The sequence below is a fragment of the Eurosta solidaginis genome, chromosome 3 (assembly GCF_040869045.1).
Source record: "Eurosta solidaginis isolate ZX-2024a chromosome 3, ASM4086904v1, whole genome shotgun sequence".
In the NCBI taxonomy this organism is placed as follows: domain Eukaryota; kingdom Metazoa; phylum Arthropoda; class Insecta; order Diptera; family Tephritidae; genus Eurosta; species Eurosta solidaginis.
The window spans coordinates 34,745,722-34,761,293 of record NC_090321.1 but is presented as its reverse complement, the minus strand read 5'-3'; the positions used below and the strand labels follow the sequence as shown (position 1 = coordinate 34,761,293).

The 15,572-nt window shown below is 33.7% G+C and overlaps 1 protein-coding gene across 2 annotated transcripts in view; it reads left to right on the top strand.

Moving 5' to 3' along the window:
- Positions 1-15,572, top strand: part of Nplp1 (Neuropeptide-like precursor 1) — a 123,120-nt gene that overhangs the window by 77,739 nt on the left and 29,809 nt on the right. For both annotated transcript variants that reach the window (XM_067771385.1, XM_067771384.1), the window contains one exon: positions 10,567-10,689. In XM_067771385.1, the coding sequence (XP_067627486.1) occupies positions 10,567-10,689 (123 nt within the window). The remainder of the gene's footprint in view (positions 1-10,566; positions 10,690-15,572) is intronic.

The window sequence follows — 15,572 nt, the reverse complement described above, 5'->3', positions numbered from 1 at the left end:
TTCTTCAAATTGAAAAACCTTATTTCTAAAAATTTTGATGTTACTTTGCCCGGGGTTTGAACCCAGAGCATCCGGTGTGGTAGGCGGAGCACGCTACCATCACACCACGGTGGCCGCCAGCTTAAAAGGACATTAAACGAAAATGTGAAGCTTCCCAAGGCCAAAATAATGACATGTATTCCGAAGGATCAAAAAAAAAAAAATAAAAATAAAATTTTCCGAAGCCCTCTCAACATAATCTTTAAATTTAGGGGCGGACATTAGCTACTTTTTGTTTTTTTTTTTTTGTATGGGGACCAACCCAGTCTAACCTCCACTCAATTCATAACAAGTATTGTATGCATTCTAAATTAATAAAACTAAGTTTTTCGCCTTGCAATAAATAAGGCCATACTCTTTTTCATATAGAACTAAAAAGTATAAAATAAAAAGAAAATAAAAAAAAAATTAAGCACTTATAAAGGAACAAATGGACAAAAATCAGCGAAAATTGTGTACTTATACAAAGACATATCCTTGCTGAACTTTTATTTTAAAATTTTGACATGGACATTGTAGAAATATTTATGAGAGATAAAAATATAAAAGTGGGGCGCATCTAATGGACTAAAGATTGAAAAGTTCACTCCTTTTCTGACAACATTCCAATTCAAGTTATGTGCGCTCCACTTTTATATGTGCTCAAATTATCTACATATTATTTATTTCCGGTCTTATGTTAAGAATTTATATATCATGTTTTTTTTAGTAAATTTATTTTAATCGATGTGATGTCAAATATCTTGATATGTCTTGACGTTTCTCGGGCTGCTTAGGTATTTCAACACTCCTGCTTGACCTTTTTTTCTTATGAATTCAGAAAACTTTAGATTTGTTAGTGTTATAAACTTAAATCGATTGACGTGATATCAGTCGGCTTGATCATGTTTTATTGTAACGTGATTGATTAACGTGATATGAGTCGGCGTGATCATGCTTTATTGTAACGTGATTTTAAATCAAATGAGGTTCTAAGGGCGAATGGATTTCTTCTTATAAAAAAAAACGTTCCCTTACGTTGACTTCAGCCAAAATTACTTCATATAATGTAAGCATATGACTTGATATCGAATTATTTTCTTGGAACGTGCTATTTTTAAACGGTTTTATTTAGCTTGACTTGACAGACCAGCCGGGTGGCTGGTCGAACATTACGTGTACTGATTGGGCACGATGTAATAAATTATGCAAATTTTTGAATTTCTTTTCAAAAAGTATTTGGTATTGTGCACTTTTTAATATTTTCCATTCATGAATTTTAAACTCTGTTAAAGTTTTCCTAAAGTATTCTTCTTTCATCTTTACGTTATGGCATCACTATCTTCTTGTGTTAAAGAGATCTGATTGAGCATGGTACAATCTTATAAAGCACGATATGATCTGATTGATCATAATGCGATCTGACATGACTTCGGCTAGTTCGTACTTTACTTCATTTTAAGTTTTCATTGACACATTCGGCTTTTCATAGGTGATTTGATATTGTGATATTTCTCGAACGTCATCATACTGAATCTGTTTATGTGATTTGATTTTCTTTTAGTTGACCTCACCTAATTACTATTAGGCTAATGTGATATCGAATGGCGTATTAGGTTAGAAATTTATTTCACTCATTCTCTTCAGTCACATATCTGAATGGTTGAATCAGATATTACAGAAATGCCAATTTCCTCTATTGATTTTTCTCATGAGATTGGTTTTTCAATTCATACAATAAAACTCAGTGGCATAAGCGGACTATATTAAAATTTTATAATGGCCTTAATATTTCCAAGAATAAAGTAACATATCTGCACAAGAAACCACTTTAATAGCATCGTATCACAACCAATTATTCAAACAGTATTTCAATATGAAACTTGTGAACCCATAAACATATATTTTCGAAATAAGTAACCTGCCCGTGTATATTATGTGTATTGCACACAAAAGCCTGCTTTACAAGTGTAAGCTACTTGACATGATATTAGAGTCTCATACCATATCGCATGTTCCAGCCATTCAGCATCATAGCACAGTTCAGTTAACCCCAAACATCATACGCGTGAACAATTTGCTGGAATTTGCTCACCGCCGTAGGCATACTACGTTAATGCCAATCAGCCACGAACAGCAGCAAAAACAAACAGAAATTTCAATTAGATTGCCATCACATTAGGCGAAGACTCAAACGACATAAATTGCACGACGACTTGATTTGCTGTCAATCGCACGCAGCCACAAGCATTAACGTCGCTGTTATTAAACTTCGTTCAATTCAAGTACTGCACTTGCTATAAAATCAATTAAAATATCAACAAATTAAGTGAGCGAATCGCTTTCCATTGTCAGTTAAGCTTAGTTAACATTTAAGTATAATCCGATTTAAGCATGAATCAATTTATTTTGCATATTTTTATTAAGAACAGCTGATATTACTGTGCCGCATTACTGTAGGGATGTACGTAAAAAATCGATTGAAATAAAACATAAGCTGTTGTATGGCAAATGTGAAAGCAATTAGAGACAGCTCAAGCATAACTTAACGCGGCATTCAATAACAGACTTTTATTTACGGATACGCAATACAAATCGATGGGACACCACTGCGTATACTTAACTGAACTTGGCTATTAAATGCAAGGAGAGATCTTGACCATTGACAAAATGTAGTGTGCTTAATTGTAGTAAAACAGCAGGCAAACATACGAGCACATTAAATTCAAGTGGATTTTACTGCCAAAACGTCGTACTTTCACTACAACTCTTAGCAACTAGTCAGCCGTAAACATACAATGAACCACCATAAACAAACAACAGCATTACATGCCCATCGGTCTGCTTTAATTCGATTTCAATTGTGTAGAACAAGCGGGTTAGGTTTTAACTTTTACTCGTTCAAATCCAACCACTTGGTATGTCAGCTTGAGGCGCGATTTATTTAAAAGCGGAAAATTTGTTGTTAGTGGAACGAAAACCTTTTAAATTAACTTCAGATGCATTTTTTAAATAACTTAAAATTTTGACATACCTATGAAAATATTCATAAAAATTAAAAATTTATACATTAATACTGAAATTTTCAGAAATTTCTAATTATTTTGTGAAGTAGCCCAATCAATTTAAGTTAACATAATTAAAGATTGGAGTCTATACAAATCGTAGTGATTTCGAAGTGGAAAAAATTTTCAAAATGCAATGCAAAATTTGCGAAAATTTTTTTAAGCATAAACTTATTAAATTTCAGACTCGAACAGTTTCTGAAATATTAAAATTTTAATAAAATGATTCAAAACTATTTCGAATTTTCGATATTTTTCTCGAATTAATACATTCTAGTTCCTTGTGAAACTCCTATCGTAAGTTTTATTTCAGTGGTAGCTTTAAGAGATCAGTATTTGCCTTTGTTATACCTTTCATCAAAATAAAATGGCATATTAAGTTCGTCAGGAATCTCAAAATTGTATGACTTTAAAGGAGGGTAGTAAACCCACCAAAAAGCATACCGAAATGATCAGGATAACGAGCTCAGTTGATTTAGCCATGTCCGTCTCTCTGTCTACTCATCTCTCTGAACACAAACTAGACATGAAATGCGGTAAGCTGGTAAATTTGGGTGTCTGATTGATCATTTGTCGAAATTGATTGGATCGGACCACCATATAATATACAACTAATTTTTAGAAAAAGAAGGGTTTTTGTCATATGTTTTTAATTTTGAAAGCTAAGAGATTGAAGTTTCACAGGATGATTATATATGAGGTATACATTGTTTCCTGAGGAAATTGTCAAAATCGGTCATATATATAGTATATATGCCAAACAATCGATTGTTTAGATTTTATGAATGTTGAAATTTCAACACATTATTGTAAAGCTCCTTGCATGAAGACAACCCTGTCCTTACTTGTGGTCGTCTATTACAAACCCATAATTTGTCAATAACGCACCGATAAACCTCCAATATCAATTCGAAAACTTTGCTATAGCAAAACGATAACTACTCGTAAAAAATCGATCACGCATCGATAAAAACCCGACGAATCTTCGATAACCTTTATTGTGTAAAGAACATTTATAACGAGTCCAAAACTTGTATATAGGTTGTCGATATTTCGGCGATAACAAGGCGATAAAAATTAATAAAATAGTGTTGTTTTTCGAAGTTTTCACGCTTAAGAAATTTCAATATCCCGAACAACGCTTTTAAATAAATGTAAAGCAGTCAACAGCAAAAGAAGCGTTTAAATAAAATGAGACCAAATCAAATTTATGAGTGAAATGAAATTTATTTGCTTAGTTCTCTACACCACACTAACAAAGAAGCTCATAAACTCATAAGTACAAGCATAAATAAATGACTGCAAATTATTTCTAGTACATAGTTTGGCGCAGGTGTTTTCTAATGAAAAAACTTACATACGTACACATGTAAATCAGCGAAGCGTGAATTGTGTTAAAATTTATGAGACAATTTTCTTGAATTGTCGCTATAAATAAAAATTTTATCAGCATGTATGAGTATACATGCACCTGGCTATGCTTGAATGAGAATAAAATCGCAATGCGTTGTATGTATTTTAAAACACTCATATAATTGCGTATTTGTACGCCTATTTACATGAGCTACTCTGAAATTAAGTTATTTATCACACTATTCGACATTTCAAGGATTTCAAGTATATATAACTATCACGAATTCAAAATATAGCAGCGAACAACAAAATAGAAGTGGCAAGTTTTTATAAAATTTCGTGAATCACATTCTTTTTATTTTTTAAAAATAGCAGTTGCAATTTTAATCAAATTTCATTGATTTAATTCTTCTTTATTTGTTATAGATATTTGAAGCAAAAACTTCTACGAATTTCAAAAACCAATCCCAAAAAAGTTTTCAAAAAATTCGAAAATTATAAAAAAAATTCGAAAATTTCGAATTTTTATTTGGGGTTTCCTGAATGTTTATGAGTATGCAGTTTTGTAGTCCAATCAATTTTGGAAGTGAAACAATTCGAAACAATCTCAATCTGCAAACGAAGTATGCAATGTGTAAAAGATTAAGGTATGCAAAAAGAAGGCAATTGGGAAAAACTTTACAACAACTAAGGCATGACAAATCTGAATGCGTTTATAACCATTTCAACTATCGTAGGAGTGCGGGTTCGACTCCCGCTCCTGGGAGAAAAGGCTTGGAAGAGATTTACGAGGTATAATCGAAACAGCTGTCGCATTGTCCGTCCTGATGTCACGTTGTTTAAATTTTTCCCAAATTATTAAATAAATTATAAAATCTCAAAAATGATTCGAAAAAAAAATCGAAACTATTACCGTGCTTACAATAGAAAAATATCAGTTGCAATTTCAACAAAATATCATTAATTTAATTCTATGAATTTGAAAGCAATCCCAAACAAAATTTCAAAAATATTCGAAAACTCGAAAAACATTTCGAAAATTTCAAACTTTTTATTTGGAGTTCCCTAAATTTTTTTGGGTATGCAGTTTTGTCCAATCAATTTTGTAAGCCAACAATACGAACCAACTCCAAAAACGTTTCCGAAAAAAAAAATTGATAACATTACACAAATTAGTAATAGTAGTAGTAGAACAAAAAAATAGCACTGACAATTTCGTTAGTTAAATTTTTCTTTTTTTGGTTATAGATATTTGAAGGAAAAACTTTTATGAATTTGAAACCAATACCAAAAACGTTTTTGAAAAAATTCGAAAATTCGAAAACAAAATTCGAAAATTTCAAACTTTTTATTTGGAGTTCCCTAAATTTTTCTGGGTATATGCAGTTTTGTAGTCCAGTCCAAAAGGTTTTCGAAAAAAAAATCGAAACTATAAACGTGCTTAAAACAGAAAACTAACAGTTGCAATTTTAATCAAATTTCATTAGTTTAATTCTATGAATTTGGAAACAATCGCAAAAAAGTTTTCAAAAAACTTCGAAAACTCGAAAAAAAATTTCGTAAATTTCAAACTTTTTATTTGGAGTTCCCTGAATTTTTTTGGGTCTGCAATTTTGCACTCCAATCAATTTTGTAAGTCAGACAATGCGAATCAATCTCAAAAACATTTTCAAAAAAAATCGATAACATTACAGAAGGGTTAGTACAGTGCTTAGATGTATAGGAGCGAGCAAAAAAATAGCACTGGCAATTTTTAAAAAATTTCGTTAATTAAATTTTTTTTTTTTTTTTTGTTCTATATGTTCGAAGGAAAAATTTCTATGAATTTTGCAACTGAAAACAATCCCAAAAACGTTCTCGAAATAATTCGAAAACAATTTGAAAATTTCAAACTTTTTTTTTTTAGTTGCCTGAATTTTTTTGAGAATGCAGCTCTTTAGTCCAATCAAATTTATTCTGATGTAGTATAAAATACTGGTCTATCGAAATTCGCATTAAGCCTGGATTTTTTTTTGCGAAGGTTGTTTTAAATTTTCTCCGTACAAAGTGTTAAAAGTTTTTTTATATGAAAGAAACTCTGAATCCCCTTAGGGGAAAAAATTCCTAAAAGCCATACAAATTTCGAGATACCAAAAACTTATACTTTGCTAGACTAAAATATATTGGGCTACCAATTTGAATACTCGCAAAAAATTAGAGAACTCTAGGTAAAAAGTTCGAAATTTTCGATATTTTTTTTCGAATTTTCAACCTTTTTCGAATTTTTTTTTCGGACTAGTTTCAGTGGCAAAATGTATAGAAGTTTTTTCTTCAAATATTTCAAATAAAAATAAAAAAAATTTAACCAACGAAATTTAAAAAAAAATGCCACTTCAGTTTTTCTGTTCGCTGCTTAACATCTAAGCAGGTATTACTTCGCGTGCACACGACAACAGCAACTTATTAATTATTCCAATGCATAACAATGTTGTTGGCATTATCAAACAACGGAATCAACTTTTGTCAGACAAAGATTTCAATAATTTACATAACATCAATGCCTGCTTGTCAGCTGTCAAAAATAAATAAAATACGAGTGAAAAGGTGAAAAAGATTTCATAAGAATATTTAATGTCAATAATGAATATGTAAGAACATGTATGAATGATATAAAGCAGAAGAAGAAGAAGAAGATTAAACAAGATATGGGAGGTGAGAAATTTCAAAGAAAATATTTACTTGTTTACAAAACAAACAAAAGGGCATTTTAAATATAATTTTATTTAAACAGAATGATGCAGAGAAACCACAGCATGCACTGACATCACGTATGCATGTATGCGTGTATGTGTAATTGCATACATGTGTGTTTGTTATCCGCTGTGCGCGAAAATATGTGTAGTATGTGCACTCACAGCAATGAGGCCATGTGTGCAAGTGCATAGGGATAGGTGCGCCATGGCGTATGAAATCGCGTTTCATCTCACATATACACATGCACACAAATCTTTTATTTGCCATAGAAGTGTGCTCATCTGCATGCAAGCAAATGTGTTATTCATATGTCATTCATGTATGCGTAAACTCGCTGTTTAAAATAAGCTAAATGCCAAATGCACGACATACAAATAACAAAAGCAATGCGGAAACGCCACATCAATTTTATATGCAGGAGAAAGAAGTTTAATATTATTTAAATAAATTCCTACTCCTTTGTACAAGCAATGTTTGCATGGAAAAGAAATACGCGTAAACGAGTTTTTTTTTTTTTTTTCAAGCGAAGCTGTAGTGCTCTTGCTTTGAGTCTATACAATTGCGAACACGATAAAGCAGTGGCAATTTTTTTTTTTGAAAGTTTGTTAGCTAATTTTTTTTTTTTTGTTTTTTTGTATTTGTGGTAATTTAAACAAACGCTTCCTTGAATTTTAAAATTAAAACAATGCAAAATAATTTGAAAACCATTTTCAAAAAAATTTGAAATTCGCGAAATTTTTACGAAAATTAAAAATATTTTATTTTGAGTTTTAAGAATTTTTGTACATATGCAGTTTTGTAGCACAATTAATTTTAGACCAACATAGTACAAGTTGTAGATCTCTCAAAATTTGCATTGAATTTTGACAATTTTTTTTCCGAAGGGTGTTTCATATTTTCATCCACACAAAAATGAAGCAATGACACCTTTGTATGGAAGAAATTATAAAATACCCTTCGGAGAAAAAATTGTTAAAAATCAATGCGAGTTTTGAGTGACCTATAACTTGTGCTTTGTAAGGCTTAAATTTATTCGGCTGTTAAACTGAATACTCAAAAAAGTTTGAAAAATCTAAATAAAAAATTTTTAATTTTCGTAAAAATATCTCGAATTTTAAAATTTTTTTCGAAAACCTTTTTGAGATTATTTCGCACTACTTCAGTTACAAATCTCACGCAGGTTTTTCTTAAATTATAGAAAGTAGAAACGGACGCAATTTGACTGCACTCCTATATTTGTGCTCGCAGCTGTAAGTGTTTGTTTGAAATGTATTGAATCTACGATTGCATCTCCTACAACGGAAACATGAAATGCACATACGTTTTTAAATTGTGCAGACAGTTTTGTAATGCGAAATATCAAATAAAATAATTTTGTTGCAAACAAAAATTTTAATTTAAAATTAAATTTTCAAATAACCAAACAAACTAATAATTTTGAAACCAATTACTATTGCCTGGAAAGTATCGATATAGAGATAAGCATGAATTTTTATTGAGTACCGGGGCACATGGGAATAAATGGGAATGAAAAGCGGATGAGATAGCTAAAAATGCGCATCCGTAGAAGCTTGCTTCATAGACGCCCAAATTAGATTGGCCACGATAAAGAGAGGGCGAGAGTTGTACATGATCGACCAAGCAGGAAAGGTGTGGACCAAAGCGCGGTGCTGTAAAGTGTCGAAGATCATGTGTCGCTTTTACAGCCTTAGACTATGATTGAAAAGAGAGGACCTTAGACTGTACACATTCTGATTGGACATTGCTTCAGGCTTAGTTTGCGATAACAGGTGTAGAAAGTGTAGGAGGAAACGATCGAGCACGTTTTGTGCTTGTGCGCTGTGCTTGCCAGGCTAAGATTTCAGCAATACGGAGTGATACAGATCTAGAAGCGGCAAATGGCATAGGTCATACAAACGTTATGGTATATGCTAAAAGGGCCGAGTTATTTTATAACATATCAGCCACGCAGCCCTGCGTGCCTTGCAATCCTACACAGTTACATCTAAGCTGGTGGATGACTGTACTGAAATCCTTAATGACCTGTGGGCCAAAAACAGGTTTTTGTTAGAATGGGTTCCACGACATCAGGGTCATTAAGATAATGAACTTGCAGATTACCTAGCAACGCAGGATGCTATAGCAGCATTCTTTGGTCCAGAGCCCTTTTGTGGACTTACAAAGCACACACCAGGGAAACTATAAGTAACTGGAAAACTAGACATTTCATACGTCACTAGATTGACTGCGCAGGGCAAGGACATCCCAAACTGTTTATAATACCGGCAACGAAAGTATCAGCCAAACTCAGTAGTCTAAGCAGGGAGGAACTACGAACTCTCACTGGGTAATATACGGGACACTGTGGTCTACGATATCACCCATGTAAGTTAAATCCATCCGATACCCAAATTTGTCGTTTCTGTGAGATGTTATACTAATAACATATGTAGATTCTGATTTTTAATAGGGGTTTTCAGTTTGGTCGTTTAAAAAATTCTGGACTCATTCAGAGGTCCTCACGGGCCGGTCACTTCAACCTAATCTAAGGCTTATGTAAATCTCTTTTGAATTTTATACTAGAAATTTTAGTTTTTAATATTTAGAAATAAGAAGAACTATTTTTGGGTATATTAAATCAATTTATAATTTTCCACCTACATCAATCACTCAATGATTTTTAAATAAAGCTTACTTGATTATGAATCGAAATAAATTAATTTCAAAAGTCTTAAAAAACTCATATTAACCCTCGTGCAAGTGACTTTTAAGCATTTTTATCCTTCAGTAACTTCAAATGAAAGCACCGTTAATTAGTAAGTCATAACACGCATCTAGTCAATAATTCACTTTAATCCTAAGCAATCAGTGCCCGCATTATACAAGTTTCTAGTACTCTTACAGATGAAGAAGAAGAAGAAGATGAGATAAAACATTTAAGTTCTAAAGAAGATAAGCTACCTTGTTCATCAAAGTTTTATTCAATTCAACTTGCAAATCCTTCAAATTCGTACTTGTTTTTCATTTACAACAAATTCGCAAGCGTCTGTAACTTTAGCCACTGTAGTATGCTTCTTCCTGCTGTTTTTCGTGCTTCGCTGGTTGTTGTTGTCATAAGAATACCCTCTTTTTACTTCCTTTTAAAAATACCTTTTTCCTGTTCCTTTTTCCTTTACACCCTTCATCGAAAGTTCTTTTTTGTTTTTCTTTTTCTTCTACTACTTGCGCATTCATTTTATGGTTTGTTCTCTGCGAAGCACTCCTCTCTCTTCGCGCTTTTACTCAATCATATAATCATTCACAGACTCACCCACACACTTATTTTTTACCCTTTTTCAGATTTCATTTATATAGACAGTGAATTTATATTTTCGTCTTCTCTTCTCTCTTATTTCAGCTACAAAAACCGTGCGTGGTTCTGGCTATCGCAGTTGATGTTGATGGTCCCGCTGCCGCGCCCTATGATGTGGATTCGGTAATAAATCAGCTTGTCTATCCAAATCCTGTTTATGAAATGCATGTAAGTATGAATATTTGATTTATTTTTATTTTTTTTTTTTTTTTCATTTCAAATACCCACTCCTACTCTCCTTATGGTCAAAGAAAGTGTTAATTCTAGATACAAAATTTGCTATAGATTTGCTATTCTTTATATTTGAGGGAGTATATCTATAATTTACAGATTTTTTTAGAACGTAATTGTAACTGCATTATTTTATAATCGAGTTGCAAAAGGATACGTGGTAGGATACTGGAAGGCATCTAAAACTACAACAATAAGTTGGGTTAATACGGAGTGTTTTATGAACTTTATTGTGGCCATGCAGAGTAAGGCAACGGTAATCAAAGTTTATATTGAAGCAAAGCCCTCTTTGGGCGAATATAGTAAAGTGAGCGTACGTAATTGGGTGCTTTGTTATGAAACAAATTTATTTAATACAAATTGCCTTCAAAAGTAGCAGAGCAATAAGTAAGAAGGGGCAAATCGTAAAGTGAAAGATAGTTATTTTAGAATTTGACTCGACGCATTGGCGTACGAAAAAGTGAGGCTGAAAGAAAAACGAATGAAATTTGCTACACACTCAGCACATATTCAGGTATGCTTGTTTATGCTGGCTATTTTTACCATTTTGTCAACATTAATATGATTTGGTAGAATGCCTTCGCTGAACGCGTGTTTTATCGTTTGGTTCACAGCGAACAAACACACAAACTGCTTTTTTTTATCATTTTTATTTAACAATGTTTCTACAAAGTGATTCGTTTTTGAGTTATAGCTATTTAACCACAATTTTATGGTTTTTCCACATATTTTTACCCCCTTTTACAGATTCCTTTACATTATATTGAAAATAGCCATTACACATAGCTAAGTTGTAAAATCAGAACTTTCTATCCGGTTTTATTCCACTAAATAGGTATTTAGCGACTTTTATTGGTAAGCTAAATTAGAAATAAGAGCTCCCTTCATGAGCAAATGTCGCTATTTTCCACTATTGGCCTGTATTTGAAATTTTATGTGAACAATTTTAAATACTATCGAAATTTTGGCTGCCGTAGAAAAAACTATTTTCGCCTAGCTCTGGAAATGGGTAAAGAAACAAGCATGGAGTTATTTGATGAATTCATCCTCCATGCAGTAGCAGCATGAACAATTTTCCAGTAAGTTGAGACGCACCGTATGTGTGGGCTTCTGTGCTCCAATGATTTCGGTAGAGCGCCTGCCACCCAATTTCGATCAGAAGTATCTCGCTACTCTACAAGTGGAAGGTAACTTCCCATTTGTACAAGGGCAGAATCTGAATTCGTTAAAGCCATCCCCGTTAAGTTCGATGATGCCCATATTGTCAAAGAGAGCCACGTGTCAGTAGTCTGCAGACACAAACATGCGGTGGAATCTAAATCAATTTTAAAATAATTCTAGACAAAAATAAGCGGAGTCAGGCACTTTTAGACTAGCCTCGATCGAACCACGAATGACCTCATGACCATTTTCCTAACTAAGTAAGTATTTGGTTCTCCCGTAGTTGGGCTGGCGGATGCCTTTATAAATAAACGCAGGGTCATATCTTGTAAAATTTCGTTACATGTCGTCGGTTTGTATTTATTGAGCTGTCAAAAGACCATTCCAGTGCCTCTATATAATCCAGGCCAAGAATCATACGCTCTGTATGTTTAATATTAAGTCATCGAGTGCCCAAAAGGGAAGAGTTAGTAAAGGGAAATCACCCTTCATTATTTTTCTTCTCACTACACCTTCCCTTTCTCATCTTCTTGCTTGTGTTGTTGTTGTTGCAGCGATAAGGACACTCCCCGCAGGCTTTGGGGAGTGTTATCGATGTTGATGGGCCTTTGCCGGATGCAGATCCGGTACGTTCCGGTAACAAGCACCATTAAGGCACCAGCCCGATCATCTCGGGAACTATTTAGTATGACCATTCTAAGTCCCCTAATCCGCTGGAGTTATCTTCTTGCTCTCCGTCTATTCTCTCTAATCAAATCACCTCTAGATCTAAACAAATCAATTTTCTCCTCTCATCCAACTCCCTCCTTTTTTCTTCGCTTGAGCTAGATTTCTCTCATCTTTCCTTTTTCTTTCTCCCCTTTTTTTACGTCTGTGAGAAGTACGTTCTTTTAGTTTTGCTCTCAGTCTCCCACAATCGTAATAAGAGAACATTCTCATTCTCAGTTTTCTCAGCTACCATTGCCAATTTGTCAGTGGGAGTATTTTACAATAGTACCTTTTTTGTTTGCTGAAATATATACGATTGTTTTTTAAAAATACGTCTAAAAGACGAACCGTTATATTTTACGTGACTGCGTGACATGACTAATTTTATATGTAATTAGAAAACCCGGCAGACGTTGTCCTGCCCTAAATTTGGCCTATCTGCATACATTTTAATAAGCTTTTTCCGTCTGACTCTGCCCTCCCCCCTCTTCACTTCTTCCTAATCCTTTTATTCACTCCTCCCTCCGTCTTTTTCGCTTCATTTTTCTCCATCTTCGTCTCATTCTATCTCTTTCTCAATCTCAATCTCCTCCTTCTCTCTTTTCTCTTCCCTCAATTCCTTCTCATTCTTCTGCATCCCTTATTACCTGTCCCAGAGGGTGGTATGTATTTTATTCCAGTCCCAGTCCCACTCCGAGTCTCAGTCCCACTCCAAGTCTCAGTCCCAGTCCTAGTCCTAATCCCAGTCCCAGTCCGTCTCTGGATAATATATTAATCTGTACCAAAGCACCCATCAACAGCTTTCATTTGATATCCATATTGTATAAACACTGTCTAGGCATTCACTGGCACACGTTTTGGCCTATATCTTGAGACCCTGTGCCTGTAGTAACCACCGCGTGAGGTTTACGCAACTTGTGTGAAAGTTTGAACAAAATCGACCGACGCATCTCTTCAAACACCGGCGACCAACTAACACACATTTTAGCCTTTCTTTTAATATATATAGATTTTTATTTTTCACACTTCACTATAATATTAAACCGAAGATTTTCGTTGCTTTTGAAATTTGGCTTAAAAATTGCACATGGAACAATTAAAGACTCTGCTGTATTAAAAAAAATGTCATAGTACCTCTAAATCGCGGTCCCTTTCAGAAACCCCCACGCCCCCCCCCCTCTCGTCGGGCCTGGATATGTGCTATACTTGATTTCATTCGCTATAATATTTTTTATTGATAAGCAGGTGGTTTAATTAAACACCAAGCAATTACACGGAAGTATATCCTCACCACCGAAAATATCAGTGCCACTGCGTATACGTAACATTTTAATATTACGTATAAACAAATAAAAAAATTGCAATGAAATAATATTGCGACTATAAACTGAGATATAACCTATCCTATATTTCAAGTTTGATCAAACTACAGACGGGGTGCGAAACAAAGTCAAAATCGGTTCAGTAGTCTAGGAGTCCATTGGCCTTAAACCTGTAACACGTGTTTTTTATATATTAAGATTTTTGCCGAAAATGGTAATTTTAGTTAATATTTTTTTAAGTATAGTTTAAAACAGTTAATTCGTTCAATTGAAGAACAAAAATATGTATTTTATTTTAATTTTTTTGCTATTAACTTAGGTTCTTCGAAAAAAACTCATTTTTGTAAGAACAAGTCCAAGACAAGTAAAACTTAATTTTTAATATATTAAAAAAACCATATTTTTCTTTAAAAAACATTTAAAGCAAGTGAATATATATCAAATAAGTTATTTAAAAAAAATTATATATATAAGTTTTTTTTTATATCTTTAGGGTCCTTAAACTTGAACACGTCTCTCAGACGTACGTTATCTCTCTAGGGTAAAAATAACGTTATCTTTCTAGGGTTAACCAACTTGCTTTCCGCCTCTCATCCTCCTTCCTCCCTTTGCATTGCTAATATTCCATTCGTTCTCTTATCACTCTTCCCCATCATTTTCAATACCTTTTCTCTTACTCCATTTCTTGCTCTTTGTGTTCCAATATCTTTCTTTTATTTTTAGAAACCCAGTCTCTTTCGGCCCCCATATTCCTTCCTCTATTTGTACTGCTTCTAGTCTCGCCCTTCCTTACGCCCTTCCATCATTCTTTTTATTACGCCTTCTTTTAATCTTCTTCCAAACCCACTTTGTTTTTCCCTTCGAAATTTCTACCTCTTTCTTTTTCCCTTATTCTCCGTTATCTTTCTCTCAGCCTTTTTTCATCAATATCTCTTTTTCCTTTGCTTCAAATTCCTTTTTCCCTTTCTCTTCTCCTCACACTCCGTTTTCTCCCCCCTTTATCTTTCTACCTTCTCGTCTATCTTTACGTAATCGTTCTCCTTCCTTTTCCAATTTCCAGTCTCTCCGCTTTTCTCTCCCTCCGCTCCCTCTGTCGCCGCTCCCTTTCCATCACCAGCCTTTTTGCACCTGTTTGTCTTCTTGTCACCCAACTCATATCTCTCATTCCTTCTCTATTTCCATTTTTTCTTCTCCTCACGCTTTCCTTCATACTGATCCTACGAAATTAAGTAGTTACAAATGAAAACAGCTTTCTTCATATAACATTACACTTCCGCTTTTAGCTCATTGAGCTTTCCTTCTGATATGACAACGAGTCTCGCAGATGCCAGCATATACCTGCAAGGGGTAAAAGATGTTATCTTTCAAAGACATAATCTGCCAAATTATTTCATTGGACACCGCTTTGTTGTTCTATAGTTTGTGACTTTGTAATACGTGACACTCTTCCATTTGCAACCTTTCTACTTCTACAACTACAATTCAGATCGGTCTCAGTTGTTGTTGTTGTATAGTCACAAAAATATCTATTTACCTTCGATTAAGGATTTATTGGGAGCTTCGTATCTGTTTCGAAATCAATGTCTTGCGTTCGCTTATGAGGGACAAAAATTTGGCCTGCTTATTAGT